The following is a 27,127-nucleotide window of genomic DNA, read 5'->3' on the forward strand; positions in this document are numbered from 1 at the left end:
CGGATCTCCGAGCCCCCATACACGGTGTTTCATAAGGACGAGGTCCAGCTCCGCCCACACCCTGCATTCCTCCCGAAGGTGGTCTCCACCTATCACTTGGGTCGGGACATTTTTCTGCTGGTCCTCTGCCCCAAGCCCCACGCGTCCAGTGAGGAGTGCCGTCTTCACACGCTCAATGTGTGATGGGCTCTGGCTTTTTACCTTGAGCGGACCAAGCCTTTCAGAAAGTCCTCGCAACTGTTCATCGCCTTGGCAGAGCACATGGGGTGTCGGTCGATCTCCACTCGGTGGCTTTCCAACTGGATCACTTAGTGCATCCGCACCTGTTATGAGCTGGTGGGTATCCCCCCGCCACCGATTATGAAGGTGCACTCGACTTGGGTGTAGGCCTCGTCGGCTATCTTCTTGGCCCACGTTCCCATCCAGGATATTTGGAGGGCTGTGGTCTTTGGTTCACACGTTCACCTCGCACTATGCGATCGTCCCCAAACCAGGGATGATGCCGGGTTCAGCAGAGCTGTCCTCCGTCCTGGGAACTTGTGAACTCCTTCCCACCTCCAACAGAAATAGCTTGGAATCACCTATTGTGGAATACACATGAGCAATCACTCGAAGAAGAAAAGATTTTACCTTTTCTGTAACTGATGTTCTTCGAGATGTGTTGCTCGTGTCTGTTCCACATCCCACCCTTCTTCCCCTCTATTGGAGTTGTCTGGCAAGAAGGAACTGAGGGTGCGGGGAGCGCGCAGCTCCCTTTATACCACGCCATGGAGGTGCCACTCCAGGGGTCGATGGGACGCTCCCCCCCCATGGGTACTGCTAGGGGAAAAACTTCTGGCACCGGTGCACGTGGCGAGCACGCACGCCTATTATGGAATACACATGAGCAACACATCTCAAAGAACACCAGTTACGGAAAAGGTAACTGTCTTTGAACCCAGATTGAGAATTTCATTTCTGAGGTTCAGAAGAATGCAACATCAGCTAAATTGTTCTTGTCAAAAACTTTGGGGCTGTTTAAACTTTTGGGTTAGCATCATTTGGAACTGTAGATTACTTGAATTAATGTGCAGAAAAAACAGCTAGTCGTCCGTCCCCCCCCGCACACACACACACCCCTGAAAGCATAGAATTCTTCATATTTATATAATTTAAAAAATGTTTGCTACGTCAAAGGGGCAAGTGAAAATTTGGCTCAAATTTTCCAAACTTTTACTCTCATTCTAAACCCAAAGAAATGTTTTGATAACGACAGAATTTTAAAAATTCAGCTACGTTTTCCTTGTGTTCTAACTGTGCCTGGGACCAAGTTGTTTTTAACCAGTTCTTGAAAACCGTACTCCAGTCTGAGTATTTGTGGCAAGGCTAGTATTAGACCACAGTGCCAAAGACTTGTAACCACTTTCCATCAGCTTTACCACTAACAATCAGAAAAACTCCTCTGTGTTGAAATGGTAAAAGTTGTGCTTAAATATTTGTTCTTTCCTTCAGACAGAATGCGGTTAGTGTGTTTCATGTTTTGACACCAAACCTTTCACTTATATGGGTGCCAATTAATTAAAATCTTGGTCTTAAAGAAAAAAACTAAAAAATAAAGAATTCAAGTGTAGTTCTTGTCTGGAAAGTGATGACATGGGGGGGGGGTTCCATGTTTATTGTTTCTCCGTGGCACCAAATACATTTTGCTCAGTTTACAAGTAAAAAGAGTAGTTTTTTTTTTCTTCTAACTGCTTACCATGCAAATTCACCCTGAGATCTGAAAGTTAAGCTGGGCATTTCTCATGCATCATCACCAGTTTAAAAAAAAAAAAAGATGCTGCACTTGGCATTTAGGTCCCTATCTTGCAAAGAGAACTGGGTAGGCAGATTCCTGCTTCCTCGTGATTCTTGTTGCAGGATTAGGGCTGTTGCTGACGTATGAAGGAAAATGGATTCCAGCTCTGGCTTCCAGAACTTTTACTTTGTCTGTAGTCCTAACAGGAGTGAAAACAATTTTTTTTATCCAAAAGTTGCTCAGTAATTAAGAGTATTCCAGAGCAGAGCTACTGAGTAAAGGTGCCATTTTGTTTGCATAGTCTCTTTACTCACCTCAGATTGATGGTAAGTAGATGGTAAGTAAAGCTCCTCACCATATGACTTTTTCAGAATGCTGCACTGGATGCAAAGCAGCTGCAGGCTTCTTAAAGGTGTGCAGCCTGGCGTTCCGGATTCCATGCCAAAACTCAATATAGCCAAACCACATAATAACTGATAACAGCTTTTCTTCCCTTCCTTACATCATTTTTTAGGTGTGAAAACTTGCGTGTGTACAAGCTGGGCCTCTTTTCAGGTCTTTGGTGGATGTTAGCACTTTTCTGCTGGATCAGTGACAAAGCATTTTGTGAGATCTGGTCTTCATTTAACTTTCCGTATTTGCACTGTGTATGGTAAGTACTGTGTGTAAACTCTGTTTTTTCATTTAAGGAACAGAAACCCTTAATAGAGATGTATGCACGTAGGCTGTCTTGTGCATTGACTGTTGTTCCTTTCACGATGATGAACAGCTTTACTAGTAAAAGACTCCCAACCAATAGTGTTCAGACATCCCATCCACTTGATAGATTTATGTGCCCCCCGGCCTATTAAGTTTCTGCAGACTCTAACTTCACTTTTAATGAAAACTAAGTTTCTTATGAATGCTGAAATAACCTTCAAAGTGTAAACCAATGCAGTGTTATCAGTCTGAAACAATGGGTCTGAGAAGAGAGAAATCTCTCCATCCTTAAAAAAGCCATGACAGCAGACAGGTAGACAAAGAAGGTCAGAGCTCAGTGCCACTCCTTCTTCACATCTATTCACCTGTGAGCAAAAGTCCCTTTTACTCAAGACCATATCTCATTGTTTTCCCCCAAAACAGTCTCTTTTGCAGCATATTCAAAGATCATCAAGTTTGGACCAAGAATGTTACAATTCACTGCATATTTGTAGTATAGTTATCTATATGCTACATCTTGTTAGTCCAAAGAGGACAGGGATTGACACTAGCCATGCTCAGGAGGGACAGGAGAAAGGGATAGGGGCTGATTGGTCTGAAAACTTGGTGATATATTTGACACCTTTACAGAAGCCACATGAATGGTTTTTTTTTCTTTGTTTTCCATTCTCCTCAGGCACATCCTCATTTGTCTTGCTGCTTACCTAGGCTGTGTCTGTTTTGCCTACTTTGATGCTGCCTCCGAGATCCCTGAACAGGGCCCTGTCATAAAGTTCTGGCCCAGTGAAAAATGGGCTTTCATTGGTGTCCCCTATGTCACCCTCCTCTGCGCACACAAGAAATCACCTGTGAAGATTACATGAAATCAAGCACCTAGTGGAGGGGACAATCTATTTTTTCATCCCAGACAGTATTTAGGTAAAGGTAGTGGCTCGGATTGTTTTTTCTGACTAATATGCATATGGCGTTCACAAGTGTTTTGTTAACACATGGTAAAATATGACCTTTCCTCGCTTTTCTGGAGAGGAGGCTAGAATGTTTTTTGTGATGCTCCTGAATATTTATGTTAGAACTCTGTATTGACACTGGTTGGATTTGTTTTGCACTCTGATGATATAATTCTTTCCAAATATCAAAGTTAAAAATATTTTTCAAGGTCGGCCAAAATAGCTGACTGCAAGAGACTGATTCTCTTTTCATATTGGTTCTTCCAGAACTCTATTTAGTGGAGGAACAGTGAGGGGGACAAAGGTGCCTTTAAGGCATCTTTGTTCCTCCTCTATTCTGTGCCCAGCTCCCAGTATACATTAGAGCAGTTCTGAGCATGCACCTGGATGCATTTACTTTGCACCTGGATGCATTTAGCCATAAGTGGCCACGGTGGTATTCCAGCTACATGTTTTTTTCCACAGTCATGTCTCCACATGTGGACTGCAGAGGGGGTAGTGTAGAGCCATTGTGGCAGCTCTGCACTGCATGGGAAATTCCCCAGTAGCTAAATACTTTAGCAGAACTGCAGAAGAGGGTGGTAACAAAGGAAAATCAGACCCAGAATTGTTACACTGGTGTAAAACAAGGGTAAGTGAGAAGACAAATAGGCCTTAAATACAAATAAGAAATTCAGGAACCCTAAATTCCTAATGTTTTCCTCAAACAGTTCAGAATGGAATGACTAAATTATTTTGGCTAAATTATTTACAGGATGTTAATGATTATCAGCTTGTGTGGGGTGTAGTGGAACCTGGTAGCCACTACAAACTTATTTAAAAATACATATATTCCCAATATGCATATGGAGAAGGTTATAAAAATCCCCTTCTATCTCTGGGCTTTCATTTTTTTTCTCCAGATGTGGTAAAGTTTAAGGGTGAGACTTTCATAAGCATTTGATATTGGCCTACCTGCTTCCACAAAATTATATGGGAGTTGTACCAATACCTTCAATGGGCGCAGTGTTCAGCCAATTTTGAAAATCCCGCCCTAAACTATTAACACTAAAATTTGGATCAAACTATTAATAAATAAAACAAAACCCTATACTCCAAGTGCAGTTGGTGAGAGTTAGCTTCTGGCTAATGCCTTTCAAGTAGAAATAAATGCAGTTGTATCCTAATGCCCTGGTAGTTGTATTTAGTAAAGGTAAATGACCACTTAAAACTATATTTAGGGCCTGCATGTCCTTCCAATAAGCAATGAAGTTTAAAACTTCAAAGATTACATTCTTTGAAGGAATGTGTGGTATAATTGTTGCCATTTGTATCAACCTGTCTTGTAAAACAATAGGGACACCCCAAAGGGGTAGCATCTGAATGCAGTTTAGTTTTAAAGCTGCTGTTTGGTTTTTGACTCCTAGTTAGGGCTACGGTTGAAAGTCAGGTTTCAGAGTAGCAGCCGTGTTAGTCTGTATTCGCAAAAAGAAAAGGAGTACCCGTGGCACCTTAGAGACTAACAAATTTATTAGAGCATAAGCTTTCGTGAGCTACAGCTCACTTCATCGGATGCATTTGGTGGAAAAAGCAGAGGAGAGATTTATATGCACACGCGCACGCACACGCACACGCACGCACGCACGCACGCACACACGCACACGCACGCACACGCACACACACACAGAGAGAACATGAAACAATGGGTTTATCATACACACTGTAAGGAGAGTGATCACTTAAGATAAGCCATCACCAACAGCAGGGGGGGGAAGGAGGAAAACCTTTCATGGTGACAAGCAGGTAGGCTAATTCCAGCAGTTAACAAGAATATCAGAGGAGCAGTGGGGGGTGGGGTGGGAGGGAGAAATACCATGGGGAAATAGTTTTACTTTGTGTAATGACTCATCCATTCCCAGTCTCTATTCAAGCCTAATCTTGCTTGAATAGAGACTGGGAATGGATGAGTCATCATGTTATAATTCTTGGCAGCCACACTATCAGAGGCTCGTTCACCTGCGCATCTACCAATGTGATATATGCCATCATGTGCCAGCAATGCCCCTCTGCCATGTACATTGGCCAAACTGGACAGTCTCTACGTAAAAGAATGAATGGACACAAATCGGACGTCAAGAATTATAACATTCAAAAACCAGTTGGAGAACACTTCAATCTCTCTGGTCACTCGATCACAGACCTAAGAGTGGCTATCCTTCAACAAAAAAGCTTCAAAAACAGACTCCAACGAGAGACTGCTGAATTGGAATTAATTTGCAAACTGGATACAATTAACTTAGGCTTGAATAGAGACTGGGAATGGATGAGTCATTACACAAAGTAAAACTATTTCCCCATGGTATTTCTGCCTCCCACCCCACCCCCCACTGTTCCTCTGATATTCTTGTTAACTGCTGGAATTAGCCTACCTTGCTTGTCACCATGAAAGGTTTTCCTCCTTTCCCCCCCCTGCTGCTGGTGATGGCTTATCTTAAGTGATCACTCTCCTTACAGTGTGTATGATAAACCCATTGTTTCGTGTTCTCTGTGTGTGTGTGTGTGTGTGTGTGTGTGTGTGTGTGTGTGTGTGTGTGTGTGTAAATCTCTCCTCTGCTTTTTCCACCAAATGCATCCGATGAAGTGAGCTGTAGCTCACGAAAGCTTATGCTCTAATAAATTAGGTTGAAAGTCACTTGCACTGAAATCTTGCAGGCTGTTTTCACAAGTTTTTAGGACAAAATGATGCAAGGAAAGAGTCACTGATTTTCTGAGACTTCTGTCATCTTTAACTATTGAGATCAGCTGTTCTTCTGAGAGTCTGGCTGCAACTGAACTAGGAGATAGGCTCCTTACTGTTTGAGATCCAAATCAATACCAAAACCGTAGGGGTAGGGTTTCAAGGAATTGGATTTGAGGTTCTGGTTGTGACCTGCCTCTCTAAAATATTTAACTTCTAAGCAATATCTTACTTTGTCACCAATAGTAGGAGCCAATGTGATATAATCTCTACTGTAATATAGAAAGTTTCCCTCTGTTTAAAATATGTATTGCTACTTACAGTGATAAAAGATGATCCTTAGTTTTACAATATATATTTTGAAAAATCAAACTGAAGTGCTCATACATTAGTTTATTTCATTTTGTTAAATATGCAAATATAATAATTGTTATAGCTGTAATAATTATTCTTTTCCAGTGAGCTGAAGCTTTTATTGCTTTACTTGGGATGAATTTGGGAGTTCTGAGTGTTACCCAGTTTTGGTCGATATATAACTAGCCTCAGGGATATTTCTGTTTTAACCTTATTCCAACACCTAACTCTTTAATTTGGATTAGGTAGGAAGTGTGTTGGGTAGTTTTAGGAAGCAAGGCATAGTAATTTATGATGAGTGTTCCAGTGCTGTTTGGTGGAACTAACTCTTCAGTATCATGTACTGAGGGCCTGATTCTTGCTGTCTTATATCAGTGTTGACTCCGTTGGCTTCAGTGGAGTCACTTCTGACTTACACCGGTTAAGCAAGAGGAGAACTGGGTCCTGGAACTTTAAGCATCCTCTTACGCTTGGCTGCTGTGGTCACAGAAATGAACTTTATAACAGTTTTTACTTGGGAATATGCTACTGAGAGATGAAAACCCAGATCCTCTGCTATGGAATGGTGCAGCTTGTGGAGCAGGGGCAAGGGAGTTTGTGCAAAGATCTGCTCCCGCAATGCTGGTCTGGCTGTATGCTGGTCTGGTCCCCTGGTGTAGCTTAAGTCAGCCTCGAAGGATCAGCTGGGTGTAGAGAAGCCTCAGCCAAACCCTGTATCCCAACAGCAGGGAAGGGAAGGAGGGTGAAGGAGCCAGTACCTTGGCTCTACACCAGCAGAGGGTTCCCATATATGAAGCTGTACCTCCCTTGGTCAGCTATGCTAGACTTAGGGCCAAAATCTGCCTGTGGTGTATCATGAAGTGAATATTGCACACTAGAGAGTTTGATATAAATAGTCCTGTAGAAAAACATAGACCATTTCAGCTCAAATGCTGCTGAGTTCTTTACTACAGAAGTACAAAGGGAGGAAGCATCCTCAAAGTCCGAAGAAAGTGATATATCACACCAGATTGATCAGCCCTTCCCATTTCAAGAGCCGCTATCTATGTGCCAGAATAAACACATTCCTCTATTTATTAGAACATGGTTCTAGAGGAAAGACAAATATAACGTGGTATGAACCAAAACGTACTCTGCTCCAATGAATACGTTAGTTTAATTGGAAAAATCATGAGTGACTAAGGGGATGAAAAGACACGGCCCGATTCTCAACTGCCCTACGCTTTGTGTTGTTGTTTCCACCAGTGCAAAGTGCTACCGAAACACTAGCATCAATGCAAAGTGCTACCATAACACTACTATCAATGACCACATGAGATACAGGGCAGTTGAGAATCAGACACCCCCCCCCCCCACACACACACCAAAAACTCTTTCCAAATCAATGACTCTTTCAATCTTCTTAAGTTACAGTGGGGTTTTTTTCCTCTCTCTCCTTGCAGTATAAATCATTTAGGCTGAGGGGGGAAAAAAACTCTTTTAAATGGGATCTGCAGCCACCTTTTTTTCACTTTAATGGTCCAATCCTATTCCCATTAAAGTCCATGGCAGAACCCTAATTGGTTTGCAGGAGCAGGGCCTTATTTCCCTATATTTCAGAAGTATAACAAAAACTAAGTAGAGATGGGATACACACAGGTCCATATTTTCAACAGATCTTTGATATTTTTTTGGGGGTGTGCCCAATTTGAAGCACTTAGGGCTTGATTGTCAGAGGTGTTGGGTGCCCAGAGCACTAGATGAAATCAGTGAGAGCGGCAGAACCTCTGACAAATCACATGTTAGGGGTGAGATTTTGTGTGGCCCCTCTAAGTGCAGCAGATAACTCTGAATCTAGGGGGAGGGTGACTAAGGCAGCCTTAACCATCTTTGCACTGTTCTGATCCTTGGCCATTCCAGGGACTGAAACAGCCCCCAGAATAACTTAGACCCCTCAGGGCTATGTAAGTTATGTCAGACTCCTGGCACTGCCCTATGGGTAGGGCCCTACCAAATTCACGGTTCATTTTGGTCAATTTCATGGTCATAGGATTTTAAAAATTGTAAATTTCATTATTTTAGCTATTTAAATCTGAAATTTCATGGTGTTGTAATTGTAGAGGTCCTGAAGGCAGCAGAGCAGAAGTAAGGATGACATGGTATGGTATTGCCACCCTTCTGCGCAGCTCCTGGCAGGGTGCTGCCTCCAGAGCTGGACGCCCGGACAACAGCCGCTGCTCTACAGCCACCAAGCTCTGAAGGCAGCTCAAAAGTAAGGGTGGCAATACCGTGACCTTCCCTAAAATAACCTTGTGACCTCCCTGCAACTCCCTTTTGGGTCAGGACCCCCAATTTGAGAAACGCTGGTCTCCCCTGTGAAATCTGTATGTTATAGGGTAAAAGCACACAAAAGACCAGATTTCATGGGGAAGAGACCAGGTTTCACAATCTGTGACACATTTTTCACTGCCATGAATTTGGTAGGGCCCTACCTATGGGTCACAGCATTGCCTGGAATCTCCACAGTACTGAATGTCGTGGCCCTGTCCTTCAATTCACCCCTCCCACTCCTGGACCCACCCTCAGTAAAACCCCTGTGTCGGGATTTGTGAGCGGATCCTCACAGGGCAGCCTTATGGATGTCTTGTGTAGTGCCTGCACTGGGGGAAACATAGCTTAGCTGGAACCGGGGCTTTAAAGCTTCTTTATGCCTGTCCAGTCCATTTTATTCAGGGTAAAGGGGCCAAAGAGGGGGTGAGGATTTCACCGTAGGTGTGTCAATATGGGCACCCCAGACCTAGGGTTCACATTTTGCCAATAATGTGTAATAAAAAGAAATACAAATCTGCTGTGGAACAAGAAGTAAAATTAGTGGTTTAGCAATATAAAGCAAAGATGCTGTCTCATACCAGCAGGCTTCACACTAGCCTTTAGTTGATAACATAAACCACATTTGTTAACATTGATTGGCGTTCAGATACAGAGTATTTGTTAGTACTCAAAATAACCATGAAAATGCAAATAATTGTGAACAGATCAGAATTATATGTAAAATGTATATTACATTCCCATAAACTTGAAAAATAGATGTTAAGCATTTGGCTTTTCTGAAATGTATTAAAGCCTGAATAGATAGAAATGAGCATAGAGACCACCCTCAATCCTTAATTAAATTCTAAATTCAATGGTTAGTGTTTTCCACCAATCTGATTTTTCCTCAACATTCTAGGCCAGATCCTCAGCACTTCTTTGAGCAGCTTCAGCACGTAAAAAAGGGCCGGGAAGCCAACTTAACTAGTTACTTGGGGAATCCCTGGGTGATATAGAGCCAGTGACAGCTGCATGTTACTCATCTTTGCACCCCATCCCTAGGGAAAAGAGCATGGGGCCAGACAGTCACTGCACTCTGATTCTACCCAGGTGCTGGCATGGCCCCTTAAGGCTGTGAACAGCTGGGTACAACTTAGAGCAACACTGACCATCTGGGCTGTTCTAAGTTGTGCTGTAGGTGGGTGTTTGAATTGCACCAGGGAGGCTAGGATCAGGGAGACTCAAAAGACTTGTGAATTCACATTTTCCCCTCTCACATCCCACTAGTCCTACACTAAGCTCTGCCAGACAAGAGGATCAGGCCCTTTGTGTTAAAGTAGCCGGCAGCACATTTCTGCAACTGTGACCAAAGAATGGCATTGGACTTCAGCTTGACTCTCCTGTTAACTAGGGCTTCATTCCTCTTCAGATTATGTGCAATAATCTCTTTTTTTTGTAAAGACATGTTATATTTCCTATCTGTGTGCTAGAATAAGGTCCCCCCCAACTTTGCTAAGAAGTCTTACTGATGGACAGAATTTGCCCAGGGACAAAAACAGGTGCACCAGCAGGTACTGGCTTTAGGAAACAATGTTTTCGATATTACAGCAATTGGTTGGAATAGCAGATTTAAAGTATTTTTACTTTATCTTCGTTGTATAACTTTTCTATCTGAATTCATTCTCAGAGATAAGGGGCCAAATTTTGCAGCCCTTAATTGAGTCAGACTCCCACTGAAGTTAATTGGGAGTTCTGTACCCACGCTTAAAGGAAACCTATAGATTACAGGCATATGCTATCTTTCTTGGGAGTTTAAAGCAGGTAAGCAACTTGCTACCTTTCTGAAAATTTTGGATCTTCTAGAATCTAAGAGTCAGATCCTACCTGTGATCACCCCCATTCTCTTCAGTGGAGCTGTGTTGATTTATACCAGCCGAGGATCTGGCCCTTCTCTCGTCTTGTGACTGTGGGAAACAAACAGTTTTTAAATTAAAATCTTTTGTATACAACCTGTTTGTTAGAGTTTATATAATAATGTTTGTTACTCTCTACTATACAATTGCTGTATTCCTTCCCTCCCTCAATAAAATTAGTGATCGCTCAGTTTATAATACTTCTCAGGTATTAAAATAGTTTTACTACCAACTCTTCATCAGAATGGTGTTCACTTGCTGGAACCTATCATTTTTATATTGCCTGATAAATCTCCAGTTCAGATAAGGTCTATTTAGTACTGTGTACTAAACTGTTTTGTATATTGTAAGTCATTTTCAGCATTGTTTTTGAGACTCGTGATTGCTGAGATTCACACTACTAGAAGTGATGATAATAAATTCTACTCATGCTTTTTATTAAATAAAAAAAACAACTTTCAGTGTTTTAAGGGCAGGCTGTGAAATCCTGATCACTAATCTCACTGTTCACTGGGAAGTAGTTTTCGTAAATGAGTGGCAATGGAGCACCTAGTAATCTCAGAAGTGAATGAATGCATGTACGTGTACTCTGTTTTGTTAAACTAACCACTGGCTTCTGTACTTATAATATATTCTTATGCAAACAAAAAACATTCCATTTGATGTACAGAAGTCTGTTGCAGAACTTACTGTGTAAGGAGGAATTCCACTCTAAATAAGGTTTCAGAGTAGCAGCCATGTTAGTCTGTATTCGCAAAAAGAAAAGGAGTACTTGTGGCACCTTAGAGACTAACAAATTTATTAGAGCGTAAGCTTTCGTGAGCTACAGCCGATGAAGTGAGCTGTAGCTCACGAAAGCTTATGCTCCAATAAATTTGTTAGTCTCTAAGGTGCCACAAGTACTCCTATTCTAAATAAGTGCTCTCAGTCCACCTTTTTTAAATACTGACTTTTCAAAATGTAACTGTTGCACTTTAAACTCCTTATAAAATATTCAATTAATTTAATCTCTTCTGTCAAGGCCACATGGTTCTTTGCTTTGTTTTAATTGTGCATTGTGGCCTTATGAGCCATAATGAAAACAGAACTCTGTGAACTTCAAAGTAAAACTTCTCTCTTTTTTTCTGAACTAAGGCCCTGATTCAGGACAGCCCTATCCAGGAAAGCACTAAAGCTTTAAATATGTGCTTAGGTGCTTTCTTGAGCTGAGCCTAAGGTCCTTATCCTATAGACGCTTAAGCACATGTGTGAATAATCTCTGGCGTGTAAAGTGACTTGAGTGCACGGGATTGGGGCCAAAGGGCCCAATCCATTTCCCATGGGAGGTAAACTGGGCCTTGTGTTTTTAGATTCAGCTAGTGTATGGTAAGATTACTATAGTTGACTATTGTTTTTTAAGATTGTTGTTCAGAATCTTGATCACTTTTGTAGGGGTGTGTTCTTTATAAACAAAAATATTATTTTAGGGTATAACTATTTTAATATAAAGACTGTGTGTGTATGTATATAAATAAATACAACTTCCTTCATACAAAATTGTTAAGCCTTACGGACTTCAATGGGTCTGATTTTCAACCCCATGCTAGAGTAATTTAACCACTGGAATAATTAACCAAGTGTCATGGTTGATTCTCCATCACTGACTATTTTTAAATCAAGATTGGATATTTGCAAAAAGATCTGCTTTAGGAATTATTTTGGGGAAGTTCTATGGCCTGTGTTATACAGGAGGTCAGAGTAGATTATCATCATGGTTCCTTCTGGCCTTGGAATTTATGTGCATTTACACACAGGCAAATGTGTGTCTGCTTTTCACAGGCATGTCCTGGAGGTACACAGGCATGTCCCGGAGGTAAACAGCCTTTACACATACATGTTCTTTTAAATATCTGAACATGTGCACAAATGTACACCTACTGGGGACTGAAAATCAGACCTAGTGTCTCTAAAAGGGGCAGTAAACGTAATACCTGTATTTTCTGTTTTACTTGAAGACTATGTATTGAAAGTTTACAGAAAGTGTGTAATTATTTTGCAATATTAAATTACCTTTAAAACAAATATTATTTGTATCTTTAAATTTCAAATGCTTATAATAATGTGAAGGATTGCATATTACAGTCAGCTATATTAATACAGGATGGTACAAGCTGTAGGGATAAGGTAAAGGGCAATGAAGAAGACTTTTACAAGTGTTTCAAGGGAGAGAGAAACACTAGATTGGAGGTAAGATCATTAATAAATGAGGCTGGAGATTCCATTACTGATTGATTAGCCTACTGGACTGACTTTGTATTTTTATTCTACTTTAAGAAAATAAAGAAATGTTATGTATAATTTAGTGCTTTTGAGTAAAATAAAATAAAAGGTAGGCAAACAAATACATAGAAAAATGAGTAGTCCACAAATCAGCAGTTCAAGCTGACTTGAACTCTTTGAGGCCAAAGAGAATCGGGAAAGTAGAATTTGGGAATTGAGCAGGGAAGATTCTGGTATTGATCTTCAAAATAGAAAATAAGCAATTGTCACACAGTGTGTCTTACGTAGTGAAATAATGGTCGTTCATTGGCTTTCTGTATCAACCTCCTCTCTGATCTTTTGTCTTAAAGACAACCTTTCTTGTGGCTGCTCACAGGGTGACTGGACTTGGATGTTGGGACAGGGAGGAGCCCAGGTTGCTAACACAAAGATGAACATTGATGTGTGTGTGTCGGGGGGCAGAGATAGTTTATCTTCCCGTTGCTTGTTGTTAGTGTCAGATAGCTTCACAGGAGCTCCATGCTGTCTGGCTGTTTGTTCGGGTCCAACCTGTGTGAGGAAGGGCTTAAGGAGATCCAACAGGAACATTTTGTCATACGTGTTGGCAAAGCACCAAAATCACAAGAGTCTCTTAAATAATCTGACCACTTCCTCTTCACTGTTCTTTTTTTTTTTTTTTTTTTTTTTTTTTAAAACACATGTGTTGGTGCTGTATGCAAAGAACATGGGGAAGTCTCTATTCCCTTGTCTATGGCCTGTAGCATTGCATCCCAACTGGATCCACCCACTTTATAGCTGTCTTGCTGCTTTCGGAGCCTAGATTCCACACCCCACTGTTGACTGGAGCTGGTTAAATAATACAAGATGTGACTTAGACTTGTAATTCACTCTTGTTTATTGTGTTTGCACTCACTTGCTGGCTATTTGCAAAAATGTGAGTAACTCAAAGAACTTTATGAATTTTTGCATGAAAGGTTATTCAAGAATTTGTAAGATTTACATTATTATTTTAAGAGTTTCAAACATCCAATCAGGATGCAAAAACATCTGATTTTAGGTGAACAATTGCATTACATAGACAAGAAACAGACAGTATTGTTCTATGAATAGGTAGGAATAAATCTGTTTGTCAGAAATGGAATCCGTTCACAAACAGGAAAAAAGGGCTCTTTGCTGGATAGCTTATTTGCATTGTATAATTTCTACACTTCTGTGTAGATCTGTGTATTTCCTTCTGTCTTGAAAAAAACATAGAAACCTTTAGTGTGATAAGAGTTCACAGAGCCTCCTCTTCATAACAATTCTAGGTCTCTGTAAGCAAACATATAGTAAAACCTATGTGAAAACCACAGGCCTAGATGTTCCTATGCCACTCAGAGGCTGTTGCTGCAGTTGTGGTTGGCCAGGTGTCACAGACTGAGTTGCTGGGTTGATTATAAACTACTCTGTCATACAGGGTTTCTGTCATATCTACAGATGGTTTTTCCACATCCCTTTGGCCAGGCAGCAGAATCTTCATCCAACATTAATGGAGTACCTCAGAAGTGGACAATGGGAGAACGTAAGCATCAGATAATAAAAGATGTTACCTCTAACAAGAGAAAAATAGTGACACTTTATCCCCCAGATTATAAACACACTTTACCTTTGGTTTTATGAACAACTACTCTGAGGGAAATTATGTTGAATTATTTCCTTCCCATTTTGAGGCTCAGACACATAGTACAAGTATGCACAGTGTGCCACATTGTACAGGTGTATGCAACGGTACACCTCTGACTCATTGTTTATATTTATATTTCCCTGCTTGGCCAAACAGCGTCCACAGGGATCAGATCTCTGGACTTGAGAAATTATTAAAATAATCAAAGGTGGTGCTGATAACTTACTCGCTATTTATCTTATTTACAGGAGCAGCTAGAATCCCAGTCATGGACCAGCACCCATTGTGCGAGGTGCAGCACAAACAGAGAACAAAAAGGCCATCCCTGGGCTTACAAAAGTAAATCTAGGTAAGGGAATTTGTTTAAAATGTGATTTTAAATATGATAGTTTGTGTCTCTCAAAAATCTAATCAGATATTTGCACCACAAGATGGCAATGTTGCACTAAATGCAAGCTGTGCCTGAATACAGTTATTCACAACCCATAAGGGATTTCAAACTGATGTTGAAACATGCAGAGGAGAGCTGAGAAACTTAACATCTTTAATGAAATTAGCTAAGGAACCTCTTTACCTTCAAAACAAAACAAAACACCAAACAAACCAAAAAAAAAGACTATGCCGGGTCATTTTCTACTTCAGTACTGACTATAAATTTACAGTATGTATAGAATGATTCCCAGTAGGGGATGACATGGTTTACAGAAACTATCCAGCATTGGAACATAGTGCTAAATGGGAAAATGCTGGATTGTTGTATTTGTTCTTTTTCCCTATGCTTGATGTTGGGAATGTTACCTGCTTTTTAACTACTATAGAGCCGGCAGATGGCTCTGCATCCAATGAAGTGAGCTGTAGCTCACGAAAGCTTATGCTCAAATAAATTTGTTAGTCTCTAAGGTGCCACAAGTACTCCTGTTCTTTTTGCGAATACAGACTAACACGGCTGCTACTCTGAAATCTGTCAGAGTATTCCTGCGTACATATATATAGAACTGACTTAAAAAGCAAACACATAACCCCACTTTCCACAGCCCTGCTCTACTGCATCATCTTGACTTCCTTCTACCAGCACCTATAATTCAGTGAGGCACATAAAATTTCCTCCTAGGATGGTGTATTTTGCCCTATAGAATCCAGTTCTTGTGCTGTACTTGCTGTCATGGTCTTTATTGATCTCTTTCCTTTTCTCATCCTGTGGGACTCCAGCTGTATACGTTGACTCTGGTTTAACAAAAGATATATATTTTTACATCTGTCTTAACAGCCCCTCCACCCATTCCCTGTTTTCTCTCCTCTTTTTACTGGTAGGGGATGGCTTACTCTAAATATCAGGTTTAGAACATCTAGACTTTCAAAACTACAGACAGATATCCTGCCAAGGTCAAGTCAGACTCTTCCGGACAGATTATCCGCTGGCAGACATCTGCAAAGCTCCACTGACTTCAGTGGAATGATGGCAATTTATATCAGCTGACGATCTGGCCATTAGTATTTATCCTTGGGAAGCAGATACATTCAGTCCCATGCATTTTCAGAGGTGACCTTAAAGCAGTTCTGTGATTTATTGTGATCCTTGTTCTGTTAAAGAATTGCAAATTCTGCTTCCTGCTGTGACGGATATCAGAGAGGGAAAGGGGACTCAGGGGGAAGTGGCTGGGTCTGTGGACATCAATGCATTCATAATACTTTGGCAGGAGAGAGGCAGCAGGCAATGCTTGTGCGAACCTGTACACTTTAATTTATTACTGACCCAGAGCTTTAATAATACGAGCACCAGGATAAGTATACCAGCTAATTTGCTTGCTCAGCAAGTTGCAATAAAAGTGTGACTCACAGGATCCAGGTGGGGCCTGTTTTTCAGCAGCATAGGAGTGCTAGAGTGGATCTGATCCATGGTGTTAAGGAGGCTGAGAAGCATAGATATAATGCATTCCACTCCAGAGCCAACTAATTAGTTGAAATGTTAATGAAATCACTGATGCAGTAACACATGACTTAACTTGACCATGTGTCCCTGTTTCCAGGTCAGTTTTTACAAAATATGGTGCCTGTGCACAGCCCTAACCCTGCCTTTGCACCACAACATGCATCCTAGTTTTTTCTACTTTTGAAGCTCTTATCCCCTTTAACACAACAGAGCTCAGGCATATCTGTGACTCCACAGTCTCATTTCAAGTGCTGTCTGTAACAGGGTGGCCTGTCCTTTTAAGGGCCCATCAGCCCTGTTCAGTTAGCGCTGCCACACCTGTGCTGTGTGTTGGATTTAGGAAGCATAAAACCCATCAGTTGAGGGCTGACTGAGGAGAAAAACTGGCAGCCAGAAGCCTGGCTGTGACCGGCTAGAGCCCATTGTAAGAGCATGAGCGTGGGCCTGGACTGGATGGATTGCTGAGCGAATTAGAGCTCAGGTGAGAGTCAGACAGGCTGTTGCAGCTGGGAGCTATATGTTGATCCTAGCAGGGCTGAAGTTGCCTCTGTGCCGGGCTTTTGGCGGGGTTTATTGAGAGGACTCCATTACGCTAGAAGGAGCGGGGAGGAACTCTCGGAAGTGGTGTGGCTGGAGTAGGCCAAAGACTGCTGGGGGCAAACTAAGGCAGAGCACAGCAGTGCTAGGTTTTGCGGTAAGAGGGTGCTCTGAGGCTATGGTTCTTGTAACAACACCACCAAAACTCAAGGTTTTGTTGAAATGGCTTCAGCCTCCAGTTTGAAACAAATTATGGCCCAGCTGTGCAGGCCAGCCTGGGTTGGCAAAGTGTCGCTGGAAGTTGGTTCTTGAGGAGCATTTCACTACAGTGCCAATTCAATAGCATAGGCAGGGCAATAGATAGGTGCTGTCATAGAGTTTAGGACCCAGATTTAGGACTTCTTTAACAAAGGTTTACAGAACCAAACTTAGAAACAAATGCTGTTGTTTAGAAAAAGGTCATTTTCATGTAATGAGTCCCCTGCCGTCGTCTTCACAGCCAAAGCAGAGCAGCAATGTGCGACTGCATGAACACTCCAGACGGTGAAAGTGACTCCTCAGTTTTCAGGTCTGAGCTGTGTGAAACACCGAGAGGGGACAAAAATACCCGAGGCCCAATCCTCAAGACACTTGCATTCATGCCTGACTTTACTGACCTGACTAAGCCCATTGACTTCCTTGGGAATTACTCACATGAATAACGTTACTCTCAAGCTTCTTTGCAGGAATGGGATCCTTAATGGGTTATTCGTGAGTAAGGCCCCAGTTCTGCCCAGGCTTATGAATATGTTTAACTTTATGCAGTGTGTCAATGGGATTACTCGCAGTGAGTACCCCTCTACTTGGGTGAAAGTTCTAGCAGAATTGGGGCCGTAAGTAAAAAATAGGCCTAAATTTCAATCATGGCAACCTAAATCCATTTTTAGGCAGTTGAAGTACCTGAATGTCAAAAGTACAATGTATCCACCAGCCCCATTGAAGTCTAAGGGAGCTGAGGGTTCTCTGTAGCTACCCCTGCTCTGTCTAACGTGAAATATTTAGAATCCACAATATCCCTTTTTATTTTTTCTTTTATTTACTAAGAAAAGTGTCTAATCAGCTGAGGCTGGGTTGTGCACTAATGCAGCTGTGCGGGGAGTAAGATGGGGCAAGGTTCCCTCCTCTACTTAAAGGGACACATTATAGCTACAGGTATGGGAGTGAAGGGGCTGCACAGAAAATATAATCTCCAACCCCAGCAGCAAGTGGGCAGGGAGCAGGTTCCATTCCCCAGCCAAAAGAGCTGTGAGGAAACTCTGTCAATCCACCAATGCAGAGAACCCCCTCATGATGTGACCCACCATTTCGGCAGTTCTGCCTAACTTCCTTCCTCAGAGCTCAGTGCTCTGGTGTGGTGAGGACTTGAGCCTCCAAGTCAGGCCATGCTGTATTTCCACCCCTTCAGGGATAGGGACGTTCGAAACAAGTAATGTCCAATGGAATAATGGTGACTAACATCTTCCACCCCACCTGGGCTCCTCTGCACTTTCACTTCTCTTCCAGAAAAGCTGCTCCCACTGGGCTGCTTCCCTGGAGTCCTTGCTCATTTTTCAAGGCCCAGCACATGAGTCAACACCACTCTTGTAGCTTTCCCCCAATTTTCCTTCTGCCTGGCTCCTGACAAGCCCTTCCCACAAAGAAGAAAAGGAGTACTTGTGGCACCTTAGAGACTAACAAATTTATTTGAGCATAAGCTTTTGTGAGCTACAGCTCACTTCATCGGATGCATGGATTTCATCTCATGATGAAGGGATGAAGTGAGCTGTAGCTCACGAAAGCTTATGCTCAAATAAATTTGTTAGTCTCTAAGGTGGCACAAGTACTCCTTTTTTCTTTTTGCGAATACAGACTAACACGGCTGCTACTCTGAAACCTTCCCACAAAGAAGGAACTGCAACCCACGTCTCTCCTGGGTCTCCTTCCTTTTAACTCCTCCCTGGGCCTGATCAGTGTCTCAAGGGAAAGCTAACAGAGCTCTCCAGCTCTAGTTAACTCCTTCTCAGTCAATGGGGGTGGAAGTATGCCACACTCTGAAAACTATAACTGAAGCACAGTTCCCCTTGGGACTCCCTCTGGGTGGCATAGCATAGTAAGGCCCTGATTCACTGCACACGGGCACAGTGCCCCGCTGAATTCAGTGAGGCTCTATGTGGGCACATAACTTTGCAGGATTGGGCCCTAAACTCCTCCTCAGCATGAGTAAGGGAGACAGAATCAGGTCCATGCTAATTATATCAATTAATGCCAGGGGTGAAAGTAATTTAAGAGACATACCGGTATGCAGGGCTGGGGTCCTGAGTGGCGGGGTGGGGCTGCAACCAGAAGGGGGGACCTCAGGCAGAAGGGAAAGGGCCTTTAAATCTTCAGGCCCTTTAAATCGCCGCTGCTTCCCCAAGGCTCCATTAACAATTTAAAGGGCCCGGAGCTCCACCTGTGGTAGCAGCAGCCGGGGCCCTTTAAATCACCACCGGAACCCTGGGGCTCCCGGCTACCACCGCTACCCCAGGACTCCGGCAGCAGGGCTCTGGCTGCTGCCAGGAGTCCAGGGCCCTTTTAAATTACCGGCCTGTGGAAGCTTCCCCCTGCTGGTACTGTCGGCTGTGTACCAACTCTTGCCAGTACGCCATACCAGCTTACTTTCACCTCTGGTTCATGCAAGATTTTTTTTTAATATTTTGAAAGTGTCACAAATACATAGTTTGAAATGTAACTGAAGAAAAACTGGAATTCCTTGAGGAATGAGTGAGTGTGTGTTAACATGTCATTTCATTCTGTTCTCAGGTCCTAAATATTTCCAATCCTTTTTAAATGACATTCTCTATTTGACCCCATAGACCATCAGTCCATGTTTCCTGCTTGGATACAGAGACTGTAACAGATATACAAAACTAAACCAGCCGATCAAAGAGTTCGAACAACCTTTTCTTGATCTGTGTGGGAATCTGAGCCAGCTGATGTCACTAAGTTCCTCTCTGCTTCTTGTCTCCCTGTTCCTAAATTGCAGCATGGCATTAATTCCCAGAGAGTGCACATTTCTCTTTGCACTGGGCGAAGATGCCCTTGCCCAAAGAAGGTGCACTTATAAGAGATTTAAGGATAAAGAAAGAAACTTGTGCCAGGTTTCTGCCACAGGGCATCTTTCTTCATTTCAGTTCAAGAGCAGCAGACTGAGGAAGTGGCGTGTGTGTGTGTGTGTGTGTGTGTGTGTGTGTGTGTGTGTGTGTGTGAGAGAGACAGACAGACAGACACTCCTAGTCATTTAATGAAACAGAGCAATGTCTCATAAAACACGATATGATGCGCCCAGGAAAGGGGCATCTGTAATCTGTCTATCAAGTGCTCATTCAGTACACTACACTATACTGGGTTCGTTTTGTGTCATTTCCCAAATTGTGATGGACAAGGGTATATATTTCCTCTGAGGGAAAAGAATAATTCAACTTACAGGCGTTTAGTGTAAAGCACTCCAGAAACCAGAATAGAACAGCTCTCTGTTCTACCTGTATCAATTTGATTTAATCACATTTATTTTAAAAGGGGGGGGCACTACAGAGAAAAATGTATAGAAAAGAGGAAGGGCCATATACACATGCATGTAGCTCTGTAGCTTTGTAAGACTATAGGTGCTTTGTAGCAGGGATGCAGCAAGTGTGTGTATAATGGTTGGGCTGAGGGATAGTTTAGTTGGCTCTGATTAGACAGTCTTGCTCTTTGGCCTTCCTACTTTGCCCCCTCCTTTCAATTTGTCCAAAATAGAGAGTCTCATACGCTGCCTGCCTCTCCCTCTTTGAATCTGTTCACTAGTTTTCTCTTGCTTTCTGCATCAAATTAAAGCTTGTTGTTCCAGTTTTCAAGGCTGTACCTATTCTAGCCACTTTTCAATCTATAATTCGCTATCTGTACAGCTGTGCTGATGTTAGCAACAAGTGGAAGCTGAATGTAGGCAGGACAGAGGAAACTAATATAAACTAGATGGAATGGTTATAAAAGCACACGATTCCTGTCTACGCTACAGCTCCCACCCTTGCTAACATCGGTGGTGAATTACAGTTATGAAGTTTGCTCGTGTGGAAAAGTTCCTACACCATAAACTGCACAAACTGGATCAGATACACTAAGAACCAGTTGGAACCCTTGCCCATTTCAAGAATCAAATTTTGGCTGGAATCAATCATGTAAGAGGGTTGGTGCTCAATGATGGAGGATATTTTCATATTGTTTTGAAACCAGAATTGGAAGTAGATGTGTTGGAAGTCTTATGAATTTTACTCATGAAATATCCAGGCTAATTGTGCAGACTCTAGAGCCTTGGATAATTCAGATATCTTTGCAGAAGTATCTCAGATTTTTTAAGGGGTACCCGTAAATAAATTTAAAATATATAAATCAGGGTGAAATCCTGACCCCACTCAGTTCAATGGCAAAACTCCCATTGATTTCAATGGGGCCAGAACGTCACCTTTTAAATGTATCTGACATTACAATAAAATTAATCCTTGGTTAGGCATTGAGAAAGAATGTGCAATGCTGACAAACAAAGGAATTGCCATAGTGGATCAGAACAGTGGTCCATCCAATCTTGTATCTTGTTTCCAGCAGTGGTCAGTGCCGGGCACTTTAGGGGCAGGAATAACCTGTCCATAAGGAAAGTGTGACAGGATCCCCAGGGTGCAGCCTGGGACTCTGGGACCTCTGTGCCCCCTTAATTCTCCCGCCTGGGCTGTCTCTCACAATGCCTTGCTAGTGACAAGTAGCAAACCCCTCCAGGCGCTGATATCACTCAGCACAACCACATGTGGAGCCCTACACCCAGCTAGATTGCATGAATGCTCCCAGAGCCACTCATGAATCGCAGAGAAAGGCACCAGCCAAATCCTCCCAGCCTTGTACCTCAGAATATACCATCTTGCACTGCTCAAGACGAGCAGTGCAAGCTTTACCACTTCATCAATGGAAAGTGGACATACACTACTTTTTGTAAACCTGAGCAGATTTACCAAATATGTCAGGGAAACTCACTGGTAAAAATAAACAGTAAAACAGGTTTATTGACTATATAAAAGAGAGATTATAAGTGATAGGCAAAAAGTCAGAGTTTGCTACCAAAGAAAACAAAATAAGCATACAATCTAAATCTTAAACCTTTAAGACACTAGGCAGTATTTAGAAAAAGCAATTTGCTCACCCGACTGAATGTTACAGTTCATAATACACAGGTTTCACTCTTGAAACCTGGGCCAGTCTCTGTTGGAGTCTTCTGAGCATCCTTTTTGCTTGCAGCTTCGGGGATGGAGGGAGGAGGAAAGGTGAAGCTGCATGGAGGCCACTTGTTCTGTTTTATACCCTTAGTCTATGTGCTTGGAGAACACAAGTTCAGGCATGTCTGGTGGGCATTGCTGAGTCACAAGGTGAAGCAATACCCCAGGTGCGTCTCCTGTGAGTGAGTCATTGAATAGTAAAAAGAAAAGGAGTACTTGTGGCACCTTAGAGACTAACAAATTTATTTGAGCATAAGCTTTCGTGAGCTACAGCTCACTTCATCGGATGAAGTGAGCTGTAGCTCACGAAAGCTTATGCTCAAATAAATTTGTTAGTTTCTAAGGTGCCACAAGTACTCCTTTTCTTTTTGCAAATACAGACTAACACAGCTGCTACTCTGAAACCTGTCATTGAATTGTAACTCCTTGGCTGGACAATGGCTGGTGATGTCTGTTCAGCACCCACCTGAGTGTTGGTTACCGCCCTTGTCGTTGTCTCTGGAGAGCTAGTATTTGAGCATTTCCCAAACCCATAATATATTTAAGTGAAAACCTTACAACACAATTCTTATAATTTCATATGCATTGATGATATACATATTCGGATAGAACCATGGCTTTCAACTGATCATTACCTTTCCCCTGGTTTACCTCACATGGCCTGGTTTAATGCAATATCACAATTATATGTACATGATGAATATGGGGGTTTCAGGGTGTACCCCCAAGGTTGAGTGCCACAGAAAGTTTTCTTATTAACCCTCATTAGTTAGACGTTGGCTTATACCCTGAAGCATGAAGGGTTTGTATTTTTTCTAAAATGGAGTGTTTTTTGTTGAAGTTCCTTGCTATTTTAACACTGTATGTTGTCATCTATATAAATGCCCAGTTCTTTTTTTGAATCCTGCTAAGCTCTTGGCCTCAAAGATATCTTGTGGCAATGAGTTCAACAGGATAATTGTGTGATGTGTGGAAAAATATTTATTTTGTCAGTTTCCTGCTTTTCTTATATATATCATTTCCTGCTTTTCATTTTCATTATTCTTGTGTCATACTAAGTTTGACTAGACGTGCCCAAGTCTACTCTATATCCTCAGACTATAAAATGGCATTTCCTAGCTCATTGTTAATTATTCTTTTTTATTATATTTAAGACACTAAAATGCTTTTGCTCTGCTCTGTAATTAGATACAGAGATTAGACAATCTTTTATACTGTACCGCAGTTTTCTTTTAACAGTGTTAAGCCTTTGCATTTAAATAAGGAAATAATTCTCATGACTTTAACCACTTTTCTTCTTCTGTGTTTCTTCTTATTTAGTGCCAGAATTATTTATTATTATTTTTCCTTTTGGAAGCATGGATATTGTGTGAAGAATCATTGTATCTCGTATACGTGAATGATTATAATAAGAATCTAGAAACAATGGATATTACTGTGATGTAGTTAACTGCAAGGTTATGCAATTGAACATAAAATCAAGAGTTACTGCAGAGCTCAGATCTGGCTCCTGAGGGTAGGGACTGTCCTCTTGTTCTGTGTTTGTATAGCATCTAGCACAAAGCGGTCCTGGTCTGTGATTAGGGTCCCTTGGCACTACCACAATCCTTGATTGGCAACCTGTATTGGCTTTGTGGCTGATTTGATGGAAACATTCCATGAAGAGCTTGTGTTTTTCTCTGTTCTTTATATATTTGCCTTTCCTCAGTGAGTCTTTGAGTGAGTGGATGCATTTGTTCCTAGAAAATAAAATGAACCTCCTAATGGGACACTGTTTTTGGATTTTGTGGTCATGTGGCTTTGACATCACGCGTGAGTGCAGAACAGTGCGCCTCAGATGCTTAGAAGACCCTGGACCTTGCAGTGTCCTAGAGAGTGATTGTACATAGTGTCTTCTAATGTTGGGGATCTAGGTAATTTATCTAGGGGTATATATGGATACCATAATATCTGGGTACCAAAGTACACAAGTGTCTGTAATAATATGACCCTCTAGTAGCTGGCCAATGTAGAGGGTAAAAGCCCTTGATATTGATGTCATCTAATGGAGCATCTCCTTTGCTATGGTGATGGTGGGCTATGTTTCTGGAACACAAGGTTTTGAGCTCCCGTGCAGCCATGAAGTTGTTATCCTTGCCCTTTTCCCAGCATAAATCACTCAGCTCAGACTGTGCACTACTGGAAAAGACAGCAAGCAATCCAGTGATACTGATGCTGTTGCTGTATGTGTGATGGGTGTTCTGGGCACACTATTTATCTAGACATGTCTCACCTTGTGGATCTAAAATACACAAAAGGCATCTCTTGCTTTCTGTCCATGACCACAGCCAGGGCTGCCATGAAGAGATCCAGAATATGAGTATGAATATAGGGTCCTCGTCCAAGGACCAGAGATCATCCAGCATTCAATGTTTATTCCATTCTGATTGACAGTGTACCGCACAGTGGCAGTAACTAGGTGGAATTGGATAGGGTTCTTTTAAGCTTTTCATAGGCTTACTTCAAAAAGAGAGATTACGTATGGGGAAGTAGTTTGACAGATTATCTGCATCTAACAATGGTTTCTTAAGCACTATTCAGACTATTGTATGTTTTAGGATGTGTGGTGAACTTCCCCTCTTAAAAAGTGTTGTTGTCTGTTACTAGCATCCCAGATGCTCTCAACTCTCCTCCATCAGACAGAAAGGACATGGATCATAGTCACAGGTGGTGGCTGGAATTCTTGCAGTGCTATGAATGCGACAAATTCTGAAATAAGAGGTATTGGGTTACTGGCCTGTGTTTGGTATGTAGTCCTGTGTTTGGTATGTAGTCCCTGGTGTCCAGTCAGGCCCTCTTTGATGCAGGCCGTCATCTCTGAAGTAGGCTGATCATTCTTTGCAGCAAGAGGTGCTGGGTTTTGGAATCAAGTAGAGGTGTTCCGTGGAGCATGAATTAGCAGATGCTATGGCAGAAAAAAAGTAGACTCTCTGGGCCTCTTCCACTGTGTGGGTGTGCATGCCCAAGAGACAAGGATTAGGTTTGAGGTTCTGATGGAGGTCATAGGTTCTAATCCAGTTGTCTTTAGATTGATGAGTTGCAAAAGTAGGGGGAAGAGGTCTGTGGTGCTGGAAGATTATAACACATTTGCAATGAAGTTAATCCCTGTATGGAGCATCTGTTTCTCCTTGGTTATATCTTCATCTGTACCTTAATTGTCAGTCTGAGAGTTATTAAAAATCAACAGCAATAGAGTTTTCTAATTAGATTATTGATCAAAAAAAAATCCTGAGTCATCCTTGTTTGTGAGATACTTTATTTCTAGTTACTTGATTTCACATGCCTTCAGTAAACAAACAATTAGATTTCCCTCTTTAAAACACTCACATCAGCCTTTTAAAGTGGAGTCAAGGAAAGTTTCCTGAAAGTAGGAAGCTGCTCAGTCCACTGTAGCCAAATTAAAATGGGATAACGAATAGGTATATAATAATTTATCCAGATCTTGTACCTTTAAAAAATATCTGTTCTTCTTTAAAACAAAACCAGCCCCCTCCCCCCCCCGTGTATTCAGCTGCCACAGTGATGCACCTGATAAATATGTACACAGAGGTGGAGATTAAGGACTATTTTTCTACTCTGCAGAGGTTCCTTAGTTTCTCTCTCTTGGTATGCTGATATACCTGGACTGGGTGCTTGAATTTCATACCTACTTTTCTTATTTCTCCAAGTTCACATTACTCCTAAGGAAATTCTGCGCACAATATTTTAAAATTCAGTATATTTTATTGTCAAAATAACACAATATAATCATACCAGTTTCAATTATTTTTGGTCATTTATTTCAAAATACCTGTCAGCAAGTATGTCTGTAACAATACAGACAACAAAAAAATTCAAGAAATGTTTTTTGACAAATAGATTCCTTACTAGGCATATTATTACAGAACTCGGAGTAATAATTCATTTAAACTACAATACAGAACTGTATTTCCCACATGCCTCAGAAGCACTGCAAAGGCTTGGGGGAGTCAGGGATAATGGAGGAGGTGAGGGAGAGGGAAGTAAATTGCTGGGAAAGAACCTGGGTGGAGAGTTGTTGGGTATGGGTGGGAAAAGTATGCAACAGGGCCAGGGAGGGATTGTTAGGGAGCTTCCCCCATGCAGACCCTGGCTGACCCCTTGCCTCTCCCATCAATCAGGCACATCTGCCCTTGTCCCCATGTGTTCTTGCACCACCATGTGTCCTTGCACCCACTCTCCACATGTGTCCTTCCACCCCCACTCAGACACCCACCCCCACGCATCCCTATGTGGCCCTTCACCCCTTCCCCTGTCCCCATGTGTCTCTGTGCCCCCACCCAGCCACTTCCCTGTACCTGTGTAGCTCTACATCCTCTTCCTCCCCCGTGTGACCCTGTGCCTCCACTCCCATTCAGCCCTTGCCCCAGTCTGTCCTCCCCCACTAGTCCTTATGAGCCCCTTTCTGACTCCCCAGCAGCCCCACGCTGTCTGTCTCTCCATAGCCCCTGTCTCCTGATGCGGTCTGCTGCAAAGAAGGCAGGCTTTTTCTCTTCCCTCGATGGCCAGGAGCTGCTGCTGGGGTCTATTGCCACAGCACCCTCTGGTGGGCAAAAGGCGGAACTGCAGAAATTATTTTCTGCTGAGACTTCAGAGTAGCAGCCGTGTTAGTCTGTATTCGCAAAAAGAAAAGGAGTACTCGTGGCACCTTAGAGACTAACAAATTAATTAGAGCATAAGCTTTCGTGAGCT

General features: G+C 42.2%; 1 protein-coding gene across 3 annotated transcripts in view; it reads left to right on the forward strand.

The window, feature by feature from the left end:
- ACER2 (alkaline ceramidase 2) overlaps positions 1–27,127 on the forward strand; it is a 101,454-nt gene that overhangs the window by 17,841 nt on the left and 56,486 nt on the right. The window contains exons 5-8 of one of the 3 annotated variants that reach the window (XM_038401711.2): positions 2,289–2,426; positions 3,150–4,837; positions 6,081–11,412; positions 11,612–12,753. In XM_038401711.2, coding sequence (XP_038257639.1) covers positions 2,289–2,426; positions 3,150–3,336 — 325 coding nt within the window. In that variant the 3' untranslated portion in view covers positions 3,337–4,837; positions 6,081–11,412; positions 11,612–12,753. Of the gene's footprint in view, positions 1–2,288; positions 2,427–3,149; positions 4,838–6,080; positions 11,413–11,611; positions 12,754–14,427; positions 14,769–14,862; positions 14,964–27,127 lie in introns of those variants that run through there. The other 2 variants (XM_043514360.1, XM_038401713.2) reach the window with 2 other exon arrangements.

This window comes from Dermochelys coriacea, chromosome 5, assembly GCF_009764565.3.
Source record: "Dermochelys coriacea isolate rDerCor1 chromosome 5, rDerCor1.pri.v4, whole genome shotgun sequence".
NCBI classification, from domain to species: Eukaryota; Metazoa; Chordata; order Testudines; family Dermochelyidae; genus Dermochelys; species Dermochelys coriacea.